At 41.9% G+C, this 15,848-nt stretch overlaps 1 protein-coding gene across 1 annotated transcript in view; it reads left to right on the top strand.

Annotated features, from left to right (window-relative positions):
* Positions 1 to 15,848, top strand: part of ITIH2 (inter-alpha-trypsin inhibitor heavy chain 2) — a 73,219-nt gene that overhangs the window by 11,486 nt on the left and 45,885 nt on the right. The window contains exons 4-5 of the mRNA XM_030215953.1: positions 3,903 to 4,075; positions 8,849 to 8,953. Of these exons, the coding sequence (XP_030071813.1) occupies positions 3,903 to 4,075; positions 8,849 to 8,953 (278 nt within the window). The remainder of the gene's footprint in view (positions 1 to 3,902; positions 4,076 to 8,848; positions 8,954 to 15,848) is intronic.

Genomic DNA, 15,848 nt, shown 5'->3' with positions numbered 1-15,848 from the left:
TGTTTTATTTTGTTTGATTTCTATTGATTACCTGAAAATAACATGAACTGATTGGCACACCATCCTCTGAGATGAAAAGTACCAAGGGAGAGGATTCATTTTTGTTTGCTAATGGTCCTCTCAATCAAACACTGTGCTAACCCACACTGCCTACTAGAACTTACTGCTACAAATTATTCATTTAGGGGTTTATTTTCCAGTTCATTGGGAGCTTTTTGAGTATGAAAAGTCTGTGTTCTCAGCTTGTTATCATGTTAATTGGGTTGCTGTTAAGCTATTTCAAATTAACAAGATATTTATAAACACATGAAGAGAATACCACGTGATTTTTTCATGGTTGAGTTTAAGTCTAAGAGTCAACCACAAGGCGATCTTAGTAAAGGTTCCTTTTACAAAGTTGCACTAGTGATTCCGGGGTGGCAAATGCGATGAAGCCCAATCAATTCCCATAGGCTTCGACACATTTGCTGTGCTGGAATCCCTAGTGCAGCTTTGTAAAAGCAACCCTGAGTTTCTTATTCAGAGAATGTAACCCGCATAAAGATATGGAGTTAACTCAAGTGATTGAATCAACGTAAGAAGTGGAGCAAGATAGATAAGTAGAAATGGTGCTAATAATGACCCTTGGGGGACACCACAAGAAAATTAAAAAGGCCTAGACTGCGAATTTTTCCATAAAACAGTGCAGGATCTACCTATAAGGTCGCCTAAAATGGCAGTTGAGGATATAGCAGTCTTATATTTGTCTCATTTGTATCCCACATTTTCCCACCTATTTGCAGTCTCAATGTGGCTTACATAATACTGTAAAGGCATTCGCCTAGTCCGGTAGAGAAACAAATACAAGGTGATAAAGTTGATTATAGATACATGTGGTTAGGTACAATAGGGATAGAGGAGAGGAAGGTTAAATAGTGTCCATTACTATGGGGATCGAGGAGATGAGATTGTGTAGTGTCCAATACGATCTTTGGTTTTGCTGTGTTGCAGTGTGTAGGTGGTTATGTTGGGTCGGTGGGGTATGCCTTTTTGAACAGGTTGGTTTTTAATGCTTTCCTGAAGTTTAGGTGGTCATATGTTGTTTTCACAGCTTTTGGTAGTGCGTTCCATAGTTGTGTGCTTATGTAGGAGAAGCTGGATGCGTAGGTTGCTTTGTATTTGAGTCCTTTGCAGTTTGGGTAGTGAAGGTTTAGCTATGTTAGGGATGATCTGGTTATGTTTCTGAGTGGTAAATCTATGAGGTCTGTCACTCAATGGAGAAGAGTAGTTAGTGGGGTTTCCCCAGGGCTCTGTGCTGGGACCGCTGCTTTTTAACATATTTATAAATGACCTAGAGATGGGAGTAACTAGCGAGGTAACCAAACTCGCCGATGTACAAATATGTACATTGAGGCACAGAAGTGGGTTTTTATTGGTTGCATATATCTATTTGCTGTATCCTTGATTACAATTTTAGAACACGAATGCATGTCCTTGTTGCAGGCAGATGCTGAAACTAGGCCGTGTTGGGTTATACTTGATTAATGTGTTGTCCACTCTACTGCTGTGTGCTTTGACAACATCCAACTCTTTTCTCTTCATTTTTCTATTGTTGGATCTAGACTATTCTATAGAGGAAAAAATGAGCCTTTATAGAATCCTAGCATAACAGGCAAATTATAATTTAGGCATGACCACTTACGCCAGCCATAGAGCTGGTACAAATGCTTGTGCCTAAATTGCTTAAAAATATGTATAATTTGAAACTACGTTATAGCATTCTGTAATTTATGTGCGTAATTGTGCACCCTGCCCATGCTCCACCCCAAGGAGGTTTAATTGACAGGAGTTGGTGGGAGTATGCTTGGCCCATTATCTGGCCTAAGGCCAGTAGGCAGAGTTTGTCACCATACGCAGTAATATATTTTGAGTGTATCAAGATGGCAGCTGAGTAGGGAAGCAATTAAACCTCCTTGGGTGTACATGGCTTCAGCCTTGTCATGTGACGCTGTCTCCTGTCAATCACACCTCCTTGCTCCACCCAGACTCTGCTCATGTGCACCATCACATTGAGACACCATGTTATAGAACAGTGCATAACCAGAATGTTGGCAACCCAATTAACATGTTAACAACCTGAAAACACCGATTTTTCATATTCTCAAAAAGCTCCTAATTAACTGGAAATTAAACCCCTAAGTTATTAATTCCTTATCTCCCTTCCAGATCCTTAAGAGCATCACAAAGTAATATTTAGTTGTTCCCTCTTACCAAATTATATGACTTGATACAATTAATTCTAGGATATTTAACGGTGCTCATTTTCAAAGCACTTAGACTTACAGTGGGTTTCTGGTGAGTTTTGGCAAGCTCACAGTTTCCACCATGTGTAACAAGTAGGGGGTTAAGGGCAGAGGCATAGCTAGGTGGGTTGCCAGGGGACCGGCCGCTCCCTCAAATGAACTTCCAACTGTACCTCTTTTTCACGTGATCGGTCGTGTTTAAAATACATACCGGCACCATTGGTAGTCCACTCCCCTCGCTCCCTCAACCTGGCTACGTTACTAGTTATGGGCCTGAGTCCACCTATATACAGTGCACTGCATCCACCACTAGACTACTCCAGGGACCCGCATGCTGCTCTAATGGACCTGGTTATAGTATCAGAGGCTGTCATAGAGGCTGGTGAGTGCTATTTTTATTCAAAGGCTTTGGGGATGGGAGGGAGTCAGTGGAGGGGCATAATCGAAAGGGACATCCAAGTCTTGTAGAGGACGTCCTCGCAAAATGTCCCGATGGAGGAGCGAGGAAACCTGTATTATCGAAACAAGATGGACGTCCATCTTTCGTTTCGATAATACGGTCAGGGACGTCCAAATCTTGAAATTTAGGTCATCCCTAGACTTGATCGTCTCTGATTTCGGTGATAATGGAAACCAAGGACGTCCATCTCAGAAACAACCAAATGCAAGCCCTTTGGTCATAGGAGGAACCAACATTTGTAGTGCACTGGCCCCCCTGACATACTAGGACACCAACCGGGCACCTTAGGGGGCACTGCAGTGGACTTCATAAATTGCTCCCAGGTACATAGCTCCCTTACTTTGGGTGCTGAGCCCCCCAAAACACACTACCCCCAACTGTACACCACTACCATAGTCCTTACAGGTGAAGGGGGGCACTTAGATGTGGGTACAGTGGGTTTCTGGTGGGCTTTGGAGGGCTCTCTGTTTCCTCCACAAATGTAACAGGTAGGAGAGTATGGGCCTGGGTCCCCCTGTCTGAAGTGCACTGCACCCACTAAAACTGCTCCAGGGACCTGCATACTGCTGTGATGGAGCTAAGTATGACATCTGAGGCTGGCAAAAAATATTTTGAAAGATGCTTTTTGAGGGTGTGAGGGAGTTAGTGACCACTGGGGCAGTAAGGGGAGGTCATCCTCGATTCTCTCCGGTGATCAACTGGTCATTTCAGGCATCTTTTTGTGCCCTGTTCGTAAGAAAAACACAACCAGGTAAAATCATCCAAGTGCTCGTCAGGGACGCCCTTTTTTTTTTCCATTATGGGTCGAGGATGTCCATGTGTTAAGCACTCCCAAGTCCCACCTTCGCTACGCCTCCAACATGTTCCCTTGAACTTTGGCCGTCCCTGCAACAGAAAGCAGTTGGGGACGTCCAAAATCAGCTTTTGATTTTACCGATTTGGACGACCCTGTGAGAAGGACGCCCACCTTCCAATTTGTGTCGAAAGATGGGCGTCCTTATCTTTCGAAAATGAGCCCAATAGTATACTATTTGTGGGGTATAATTGTCTTTTCCAATGAAAGCAAAACAAATGTCACTTTAATGGGAAGAAAGAAGGTCCTGACATAACGTTCTCCCATTTTTATTCCATTTTCATTTACCGGTATATTCCCTCTACAGTTTGAGACAACGGACCAGCTCAGCCTGCAAAGCTATAAAGTGGAATCCCGCATTACCTCCCATTTTGTTGACACAATGATCCGAAGCAAGATTGCGAATAAAGCAAAAAAATCCCAGAACGTGGTGTTTGATATTCAGATACCCAAAGGAGCCTTCATCACCAACTTTACAATGTAAGTGGAAGTAAGCGATATCTGCTGTGTTAGTTAAGACCCTGACCTGGGGTGAGTGTATAAGCCTCAGGCTCTCTCAGTTTCTCCTGTACCTTGCAGTCTTCTCCCATGAATACAGACACCTGGTGCCCTGGGAGTTTCCAAGTTTTAATTATATATGATATACTGCCTAACGGTACATCTTTGTGGCATTTTACAATTAAACTAGATAGATTGAGCCAGAATAGAAAAAGGAATCCGGATTTACACTCTTTGGGCTGGATAACAGAACGGGGGCTGTGAGTCCATGTTCCAGGTCAGTTCTGCCAACTATCTTTTCGGTCATCAATTAGTTCCATTAATTCACAAAAGCATTTGAGGATAGGAAAGTTTTTAAGCCTTTCTTAAAAACACAGAAACAGAGAAAAAATAAAGACCACATGGCCTATCCAACATGACCATCCATTACCATAAAATCTGTTTTACTCTTTTGCCAGGTATTTGTGATCTGAATTGGCCACGGTTGGAAACAGAATGCTGGGCTTGATGGACCTTTCAGTCTGTCCCAGTATTCAACACTTAAGTTCTTATGTACCATCTATCACCCCCTCCTTTCCTTTAGAGGTCCTCTGTACTTGTCCCAACCTTTCTTGAATTCAGATACAGTTTTCATCTTTACCACCTCCACCAGGAGGCCATTCCATGAATTCACCACCATGTCCATGAAGAAGTATTTCCTCAGGTTAGTCTTGAGTATGTCCCCTTCCACCTTCATCCTATGTGAACTCATTCCAGAGCCTTTCAATTGAAAGAGAACATCGTTAAATGACTGGAAGGGAGTCTCTAGTCTTAAGTGAGCATGTAAAGAGTTCCAGAAGGACGGTGCTCTCTTCACTGAAGATCAAATCACGGATGTTTATTTATTTCAAACATTTGTTGTATCGTTAAATGGTCGGGGTTGACATTGAGGTGGTTTACAGAGTACCAGTAAGCAAAGCAGAATATCAAATCAGTATTACAAAATTGCAGAACAACAACAGAACACAGTGGAGGAGGGGGGGAGAGAGAATCTTATATAACATAATAATCTCCTTTCACAATGTGACAAACTGATTCACGTACGGTAGGAAGGGGAGTAGGGAAAGTGCAGCTAAGGACAATGTCCAGAGAAATGTCTCAGAAAGAGGGACTAACTTGCCTGGGGCAAGAGAACCAGTATGTTCACTGATCCTGGTCTCTTTGGTGTTAAGCCTTATCTATTTATTTATTGCATTTGTATCCCACATTTTCCCACCGTATGGCAGGTTCGATGTGGCTTCCATATTGCTAAAAAGGCGGTTACAAAATTTAGATTTGTAGAAGTCTAGTACATAATACATTGAAGTACAATAAACGCTTAGGTTGATATATTAGCAATATATACCAACTCTTTTGGCTCGGGACCTCCTGCAAAAAGTGTTAAGAAAAAAATCTGCTAGTAAACAATTATTTTCAGAAGTTGCCTCTCTTTTCTGGAATGCCTTTCCTTTTAATTTGCATCTAGATTTAGAAGATTGCTCAGAACGTATTTCAAAAGAGTGTTGAGAATTGAATGTTTTAGTTTACATTTGTACCCTGTGCTTTCCCACTCATGGCAGGCTCAATGTGGCTTACATGGGGCAATGGAGGGTTAAGTGACTTGCCCAGAGTCACAAGGAGCTGCCTGTGCCTGAAGTGGGAATTGAACTCAGTTCCTCAGGACCAAAGTCCACCACCCTAACCACTAGGCCACTCCTCCACTGTTGCTACTATTGGAGATTCTACATGGAATGTTGCTATTCCACTAGCAACATTCCATGTAGAAGTCGGCCCTTGCAGATCACCAATGTGGCCGCGCAGGCTTCTGCTTCTGTGAGTCTGACATCCTGCACGTACGTGCAGGGCGTCAGACTCACAGAAACAGAAGCCTGCGCAGCCTTCTACATGGGAATAGCAACATTCCATGTAGAATCTCCAATAGTATCTATTTTATTTTTGTTACATTTGTACCCTGCACTTTCCCACTCATGGCAGGCTCAATGCGGCTTACATGGGGCAATGGAGGGTTAAGTGACTTGCCCAGAGTCACAAGGAGCTGCCTGTGCCTGAAGTGGGAATTGAACTCAGTTCCTCAGGACCAAAGTCCACCACCCTAACCACTAGGCCACTCCTCCACTGTTGCTACTATTAGAGATTCTACATGGAATGTTGCTATTCCACTAGCAACATTCCATGTAGAAGTCGGCCCTTGCAGATCACCAATGTGGCCGCGCAGGCTTCTGCTTCTGTGAGTCTGACGTCCTGCACGTACGTGCAGGGCGTCAGACTCACAGAAACAGAAGCCTGCGCAGCCTTCTACATGGGAATAGCAACATTCCATGTAGAATCTCCAATAGTATCTATTTTATTTTTGTTACATTTGTACCCTGCGCTTTCCCACTCATGGCAGGCTCAATGCGGCTTACATGGGGCAATGGAGGGTTAAGTGACTTCCCAGAGTCACAAGGAGCTGCCTGTGCCTGAAGTGGGAATCGAACTTAGTTCCTCAGGACCAAAGTCCACCACCCTAACCACTAGGCCACTCCTCCACTGTTGCTACTATTTGAGATTCCACTAGCAACATTCCATGTAGAAGTCGGCCCTTGCAGATCACCAATGTGGCCGCGCAGGCTTCTGCTTCTGTGAGTCTGACGTCCTGCACGTATGTGCAGGACATCAGACTCACAGAAACAGAAGCTTGCGCAGCCTTCTACATGGAATGTTGCTAGTGGAATAGCAACATTCCATGTAGAATGTCCAATAGTAGCAACATTCCATGTAGAATCTCCAATAGTACCTATTTTATTTTTGTTACATTTGTACCCTGCGCTTTCCCACTCATGGCAGGCTCAATGCGGCTTACATGGGGCAATGGAGGGTTAAGTGACTTGCCCAGAGTCAGAAGGAGCTGCCTGTGCCTGAAGTGGGAATCGAACTCAGTTCCCCAGGACCAAAGTCCACCACCCTAACCACTAGGCCACTCCTCCTTCTTTTGTAAATCGTTGCGAACTCCTGGAAAGAACAGTCTATCAATCATTTGTCATTATTATTATTATGGGATGGGAGCAAGATGGCCTGAATTCCAGCGACATTCACTGTGACCTTGAATGAGCTGATCTCCTCTTACCTCATCTATTGACTTGGACTGTACAGTCCCTGGGAAAGGGATTCAATGTATTTATATGGTGCCAAATGAACACCGAGATTTTCTTCTGCTCTTGATCAGGGCCACTATATAGGTATTCATTCCTTGTTCAGCCTTCTAACCCCCCCCCCCCACCTTAATTAGCTTTCATGCCCCTAGACCTTCCTCCCCAATTACCGCCCTCCCTATGGGTATAAGTATGGGCCGATGGTTCTTTGGCTTCTCTTGCCATCAGAATTTCTTGTTTTGTTCTGATGGCAACTGCTTTTTTTCTCCTTCCTGCCAGAAGCTTCCACCCCATAATTTGCCTAATAGTTAAAAGCCCACCACCTTCTTCCTCTATTCCAGCCATCACTAGCCTAGCGGAGAGTGTTTCATCCTCCTCGCCCCTGTCTTAAAAATGTACACTTTCAAATCGTGGACTTTTTCATTTTAATTATTTGTCCAATATAGAAAGGGGCTGATATTCCTTGGAAATAAACGGGCAGGGGAGGCTTCTATTTGGGTATCACCTGCTGACCAGCCATGGTACCCAGATAAAAAGACAGTCAAACAGGATCCATCCGAGTACAGCCGTTGAATATCAGTGGTACCCAGGTAACTCGCAACAGACCACCAACTGTCCAGATATCCGGCCAGCGGAGGCCAGGGTTTAAAACCACTGACTGCTGCCAGCTGAATAGTACCATTAAAGTTCTAGACAGGTGAGGGCTCGTCCTTCTCTTCTCGTCATGAGAATATTGTAAGCTCTACATCACAGGAACCGTCTCTTACGTGAATCTTCCAGTACTGTGGGCCTCTTGCAGTGAGGTGGAAATGATAAGTAGCAGTAGGAAGGTTGACTCAGGGTCATACAGTGGGTACTGGAAGTGATATTTGAACCTGAGTCTCATGGTTTCTCAGCCCCTCTGCTCTTACCACTATATTACTAGAAAGATTATGCTCTGTGCAGAGGAAAATATCCAACCAGAAGACTTCTGGCATTATGTAAGTAAATACTTCCCTCTTGTAGTGCTACTTTTAATCAGTGCATTTTTTTCTAGCAAAAAAGGTGCCGGTACTCAAATGCTAGGCCACCCTTCAGGGGTGGGGTGATCACTGAGGGACCCACCCCACAATAGCCAGGCCCCCTGCAACCAGTCACAGAATCTATGACAAGACAGAATTGGTGTGGGGAGCCTGAGCTCATTCATTAAAACTTGGGATCCATGGGTCAATTTTATCAGACAATGGAAAAGGTGCCAGTACTCAGTACCCCCCAAGTACCCCCTCAAAAAAAGCCCTGCTTTTAATAGGGATAAGGTGATGATGCCCTTACTGTACAGACCACAGTGTGTGACAACTCATATTCCCCATTGATTTTATTGCTCTGCAACTTCTACTGGTCAGTTCCCTCTATAAACCTTTCTTATTATGTCTGTCTGTCTGTCTGTCTGTCTGTCTCTCTCTCTCTCTCTCTAGGAATGTCAATGGTATAACATTTAGTGCTCCATGCATTACATCCATGAACTCCTCTGTAATTTCTCCTGGTCAGTTCACTCTATAAACTTTCCCCATTATGTCTGTCTGTTTGTCTGTCTCTCTCTCTCTAGGAATGTCAATGGTATCATATTTAGTGGTTCTATTAAAGAAAAATCTGTGGCCAGAGGTCTGTACGCACAAGCAAGATCTAAAGGAAAGGCTGCAGGATTGATCAGGTAAGCATCCGTTTGCCCCCTGGTCCCTGGTTAGGGATTATGCTTTTAATATTTCGTTCCAAATTATGTCAAGCTGTCTAACATACATTGTGCATTCCGCACAAATTCTTTCCTGTTCTGCAGTGGCTGCAAAATGAATCTTAGGACACTACAAATAACAAAAAACAGCTCATGAACTTTGGCCTCAAATCTGCAAAATTGCTAACCATGTAAATGTGTGCCCTTGATTTAGTGATCCCAGTTTGCCAACAAAGATTCAGTGCAATTTACAAGCAATGTAAAGAAATCATACCCCACAAATCACCATTTCACAATAAACTGTAAGCAATGATCCCTCCCCTGAGTTTTACCTACCACAGCCCCCAAATGAAACAGAATCTGGACAGTTACTGGCTGCACATTTCCTGGGATAAAAGGAACCACCCTTAACTTTACACTACGGATAACGATGGTGGTAGCAGCAGTGTAAATACAGTACTTATATATAATATATATCTATCTGTATTTATATCTAGATAGATAGATACTGTTCTTTATTGATGCCACTTAAAGAAATACATTATTTATTTATTAGGATTTATTTACCACCTTTTTGAAGGAATTCACTCACAGCGGTGTACAGTAAGAATAGATCGAACATGAGCCATAGGCAATTACAGCAGTAAAAATATTCAAATAACAAGACAAAGTATGGCATAGTAGACTACTTACAATATACAATGCCAAGAACCATCCAATCCTGAACCATAAACTGTTCAGTGACATCCAAAATATTGTAGTATTTTCTAATATTTTAGAAAAATAAATTGCCCAAATTAACTCCTAATCAACTTTGCAATAGACCTTCTAGATCAGCAGTGTGAGTCCTTCATGGTGACCCAACAATCAAAAGAAATAGAGCACTGACCCAACTCATGCAAACTCCCACACCTGCCCCCTAACCCTCCCCCATACCTGAGTGCGATACAGCACTTTATGTAAATATAACGTCCCTGGTGCAGTTATAGCCATGGTGAACCAGGCTACAGAGCCACAGCAGCAGGACACGGACCACAGAAGCTACTGAAAAGATTAAGGGGCCCTGTGCTAGCAGCAGAGGTAGTTTTTGCCACGTGCCAGGGCCACTTTTACCGCAGCAGGTAAAAATAGCCACAAATGAAATGGCCATGTGGTAAGTTTGCACTTGCCATGCAGCCATTTCAGGAGGAGCACTTACCGCCACCCAATGAAAACACAAATGTCTCTAGAAATATAATAAAAGTGAGGTATGTACAGGGCAAACAAGCCATTGTGACATCACTGAGGAGGTTGGCTCTTAGGCATTGGTGGAATGAGGCATTATGACATCACAATCTCAGCTCTGGTTACCAGAGACTGAAACTCTTCACACTAAGGGGGGAAGTGGGCCAAGTATAGGACAGTCGTGACATCACTGATGAGGTTGGCTCTTAGGCATTGGTGGAATGAGGCATTATTGTTGGATTATTTGTAGTAAATAATTAGCAGATTTTAGTACACACAGCTTCAGCTTTAGAAATGTTAATTTCTTTCTTCATCTCTCTCTCATTCACCCCTGAATAATTCACTGCTGAGTCACTTTAAAGTTGAAGTAACAAAACATCTGTTTACTCACAGTTTGTAGTTAGATTATAATCAGACAGGCTTATATATACATATTACTATACATTTGTCTTATCAGCTCCTTCCATGTGCTTAGATGGTAATGGATGCTCACACCACCATAGATCCTCTCAGGTTAGGAGAGATCATGAGCTCCATGTGCTCCATGTGCTGCATGTGCTGCATCTAACCCCCACAGGAAGTTGCATAGCTGTGTGACCTCTCTAAGTAATTCACATCAGAGGTCACAGAGTAATCACAGAGAAATAATAGGTGACAGGCAATGCATGTAAAAATACAATACATTCCAACAAACCCCTTCTCATGCATAACTGTCATGCAATTATTTATTCATACAAAGTCCAAGCTTTATACGCAGATTCACAAAATGTTCTCTGGGTAACGGTTTGGTCATGATGTCAGCTGTCATCTCACTGGTGTGACAATAGTGTAGACTGATGACCCCTTCTTTCGCCAACTCTCGCACGTTGTGGTATTTCGTTGCGATGTGCTTGGTGCGTGACTGAACCTTGTCATTCTGTGACAGTCGGATGCAGCTCTGATTATCTTCCATTATCTGGATTGGTCTCTGTTCAGCTATTCCAAAATCCAGCAAAAGTTTTTTCAATCCACATCAGTTCTCTGCACGCTTCCGATACGGCCACGTATTCAGCTTCTGTAGAAGACAGACTCACAATACTTTGTTTATGACTGGCCCATGAAATTTGTACATTTCCATACATAAACACATATCCACTTGTGGATTTATAATCAGAATGATCCCCTGCCCAATCTGAATCACAGTAACATATTAGTTTTGGATTACTATTGGCTGAAATCTTTAATTTACAATCAATGGTACCCTTTAAATACCTTACCATCCTTTTAACTGCAGTCCAATCTGATTTGGTAGGTGAGCTGACCCTTCTGCTCAAAATTCCTACTGCATTTGCTATATCAGCCCTGTATGTGGTAGCTAGATATAAAAGCTTACCTATGGCTGATCTATATTGGATGTTATCTGGTAAAGGTTCTCTTACTGTTTCATCCTTCAGAAAATCAGTGATCATGGGAGTGCTTACAACTTGGGCATCTTGCATACCTAAACTTTCAATAAGCTCATTTATTTTCTGCTTCTGGCTTAGAAGATAAGAACCATCATTTTGTTTCTCAATTTCTATACCAAGATAGTATGACACATTACCAAGTTCTTTTATCTCAACATTGAGGTTTAAACATTTTACAATGTCCTTGTACTCTTGCTCACTTTTGCTTGCAATGAGCAGATCATCAACAAAAGCTAAAATGTATGCATATTGTCCATTTCTGCACCTAGTGTACAAGCATTTATCTGCTTCACCTTGCTTAAATCCTAAATTTGTCAATATTTCATGCAATTTATCATTCCAACATTTTGCACTTTGCTTTAATCCATAAAGACCTTTGTTTAATTTACACACTAGCTGTCTTTGTTTTGTATTTATGAAACCTGTTGGCTGTTCCATATACAAGTCTTCAGTTATATCTCCGTGAAGAAACGCTGTTTTCACATCAATGTGTTTGACTTGCATGCCTTTTGAGACTGCAATGCTCAGAAGTGTTCTTATTGTCGTGTGTTTCACTACAGGTGCAAACACTTCATCAAAATCTTCTCCATATTTTTGAAGATATCCCTTTGCGACTAATCTGGCTTTATACCTTTCCACTTTTCCTTGTGCATTCCTTTTTAACTTGAATACCCATTTGCATCCTATAGCTTTCTTGCCAGGAGGTAATTTTGTAAGAATCCAAGTATTATTTTTATCCAATGCATCAATTTCTTCTTGTGCAGCTTTATGCCATTCAGCAGCTTCTTCTGCTGGCATTTTCTCAATCTCATCCCATGTTAAGGGCTCTTGAGCTTCTGCTGACTTTGTTAGGTAAGACAGTCTTGGGGGTGGAACACCTTTGTTTTCCCTGGATGAGCGTCTGACAACAGGTTGGTCTGACCTTTCTGCATCCTCTAAATCTGAGAGTCCTTCTCCAATTGATTCCCCTTCTCCAACTGTACTGTCTTCTTCAATGATCCTTTCTGTGTCTGCTTCCTCTGCCTGTTCCTCGTTAGATACAGATGAGTTGCTTTCAGACATCTGCCTTGGTATGGCATTTATATACACTGGCATGTCTATTATGGTTCTAGTTTCATATTCTGGATGATAAGGCTCATCTGGGATAATCCAGCCTTTATCAACCCTTTTGTTTTCATCAAAATATGTAACATGTCTTATGCCAACAATGCCAGTTTTCAGATTCAAAATTCTATATCCTTTGTGTCCTGGAGCATAGCCAACTAAAATGCCCCTTTCTGTTGTGGAATCCAGCTTATGCCTTCTTTGCTTTGGTACATGAGCATATGCTGTACTTCCAAATGTTCTTATGTGTGACAGGTTTGGCTTCCTACCATGCCATGTCTCATGTGGTGTGCGCTCAGCGCCTTTAGTTGGCATTCTGTTTTGTAGGTACACTGCTGTGAGAATGGCTTCCCCCCATAGTCTTTTAGGGAGATTGCTATCTGACAGCATACATCTGGTCATTTCCACAAGTGACCTAAATTTTCTCTCTGCAACAGAATTTTGCTCTGGTGTATAAGCTACTGTTGTGATATGCTGAATGCCTTCTTGTTCTAGAAATGTGCGCATGCTTTGTGAAGTGAACTCACCACCATTGTCGGTCTGAAGAACCTTTGGTTTTCTTTCAAATTTATTGCTCACCATGGCTACGTATTTCTTCAGCATGTCTGTGACTTGACTTTTTTCTTTCAGCAAATAGGCCACACAATATCTAGAGAAATCATCCAAGAATATTAGCACAAATCTGTTATTTCCCAATGATGGGATATTAAACGGTCCACATAAGTCACTGTGTATTAAGTCCAGCACTTTATTACTCCTATTTCCTGTGTATGCAGGAAATGAGGGTCTCACACCTTTTTGAGTAACACAGTCTATGCATTTCTCCATTTTACCAGCATCTGCACTTATCTGAATGCCGGTGGCCAGTTGCTTACTGTAAAGATCCTGGATCACCTTAGAATCACGATGTCCCAGGCGGCGGTGCCAGATTTCCAGACTACATTTACCATCATTCTTCCTTACTTGCGCCATATGTGAGGCTTCACCTGAAATGTTCAGCTTATAAACATCATTATGCATAAAAGCTTCAGCATACACTTCATCATTTTTAGAGATTGTGCACTTACTGTTTTCAAAATGAATCGCAAATCCCTTCTTATCTAATGTAGATACACTAAGCATATTGCAAACTGCTTGGGGAATATACAAGACATCACTTACAGGAATTTCTTTAACTTCATTAGACACTTTGCATTTTAAGAATCCAATACCTTTTGCTTGGATCTTAGCAGTCCCTGCGTTTGCAGTTTTAAGAATTCCTTCTTCTGGACACATTTCCTGAAAGAAATCTTTACAATTGGTTAAATGGCATGTGCTCCCTGAATCCAAAATCCAAGTACTTTCATTTGAATTATTATTTACCATAGTCAAAGATTTTTCTGCCATTAGAAAGCCCTTGTGTTTATCTTTGTCCTTCATACATTTCCTGGTTTGAAAATTCTTTAGTTCCATTGGCTTAGGTGAGCTAGAGGGAGTGTTTTGTGTTTCCTTACACCATTTAGATACATGTCCCTCCTTTCCACATGAGTAGCAAATCAGCTTGCCCTTGGGTGGAGTTTTCCCATAGCTCCGCCTTCCTCTGTTCTTTGCCAAGAAATTTGTTTCATTTCTCTCTGACTGACTTTGAGAACACATCTCCTCAGAATCATTTATTCTGCATTCCTGCCTTAGTTTTGATGTTGCCTGTTCAAAAGATTGCCCTTCAATGGCCTCATTTACAGACCTAAAAACATCAAACTTCTTTGATAGTGAGGTAAAAAGAAATGCTCTTTTCAATGCATCACACATGGGAATTCCAGAAAGTTCTAGCTTTTGAAATGAAGACATAAGATACATAATGTGATCATTACATTTACTTTTATCCCTTAATTTGGTTTCATTCAACTCTGCTAGCCAAATTGGTTGCTGCTTTGCATATGTAGTTGCATACATAGTTCTCAGTTTATATAAAATGTCCTTTGGTGTATCTTTTCCCTCCACTAATATGGCTTGTTTCTCTGAGAGAGCTTCCAAAAGCATGCACTTCACATAATAGTTTGCATTGTCCCATTCAGCCATATTTTCATCTGTTCTGTCTTGGTCTAAGCATATATTTAATCTTTTTGCTCGAAGGAGACATATGAATCTTAATTCCCACTGCCGATAATTAAACTCAGTTAATCTAGGCACCTTGAGAGAATAGAAAAATGGTGAATTTCCTCCCTCAGCCATTTTCTTAGCCTTCTGTCTGCTGTGTGGGGGGAGAGAGAGACAAACTGAATCTTTCCTTTAAAACTTAAGAGAAAAAATGTGGCCTTTTTTTCTGCCTGGTAATATTTCTCTTCTTTTTCAATTCCTGGACCCTGGGCCCATAACCCTTTTGTTGGATTATTTGTAGTAAATAATTAGCAGATTTTAGTACACACAGCTTCAGCTTTAGAAATGTTAATTTCTTTCTTCATCTCTCTCTCATTCACCCCTGAATAATTCACTGCTGAGTCACTTTAAAGTTGAAGTAACAAAACATCTGTTTACTCACAGTTTGTAGTTAGATTATAATCAGACAGGCTTATATATACATATTACTATACATTTGTCTTATCAGCTCCTTCCATGTGCTTAGATGGTAATGGATGCTCACACCACCATAGATCCTCTCAGGTTAGGAGAGATCATGAGCTCCATGTGCTCCATGTGCTGCATGTGCTGCATCTAACCCCCACAGGAAGTTGCATAGCTGTGTGACCTCTCTAAGTAATTCACATCAGAGGTCACAGAGTAATCACAGAGAAATAATAGGTGACAGGCAATGCATGTAAAAATACAATACATTCCAACAATTATGACATCACAATCTCAGCTCTGGTTACCAGAGACTGAAACTCTTCACACTAAGGGGGGAAGTGGGCCAAGTATAGGACAGTCGTGACATCACTGATGAGGTTGGCTCTTAGGCATTGGTGGAATGAGGCATTATGACATCACAATATCAGCTCTGGTTACCAGAGACTGAAACTCTTCACACTAAGGGGGGGGGGGGGGGAGTTATCAACATGGGTTACCATTATGATGCGTTATTTTACTACTAACGAGCTATTTTAGCACAAGTCCCCAGGGCCGTGCCA

The sequence above is a fragment of the Microcaecilia unicolor genome, chromosome 10 (assembly GCF_901765095.1).
Source record: "Microcaecilia unicolor chromosome 10, aMicUni1.1, whole genome shotgun sequence".
NCBI classification, from domain to species: Eukaryota; Metazoa; Chordata; class Amphibia; order Gymnophiona; family Siphonopidae; genus Microcaecilia; species Microcaecilia unicolor.
The sequence above is the reverse complement of the archived record's forward strand: the minus strand, read 5'-3'. Positions and strand labels throughout refer to the sequence as shown.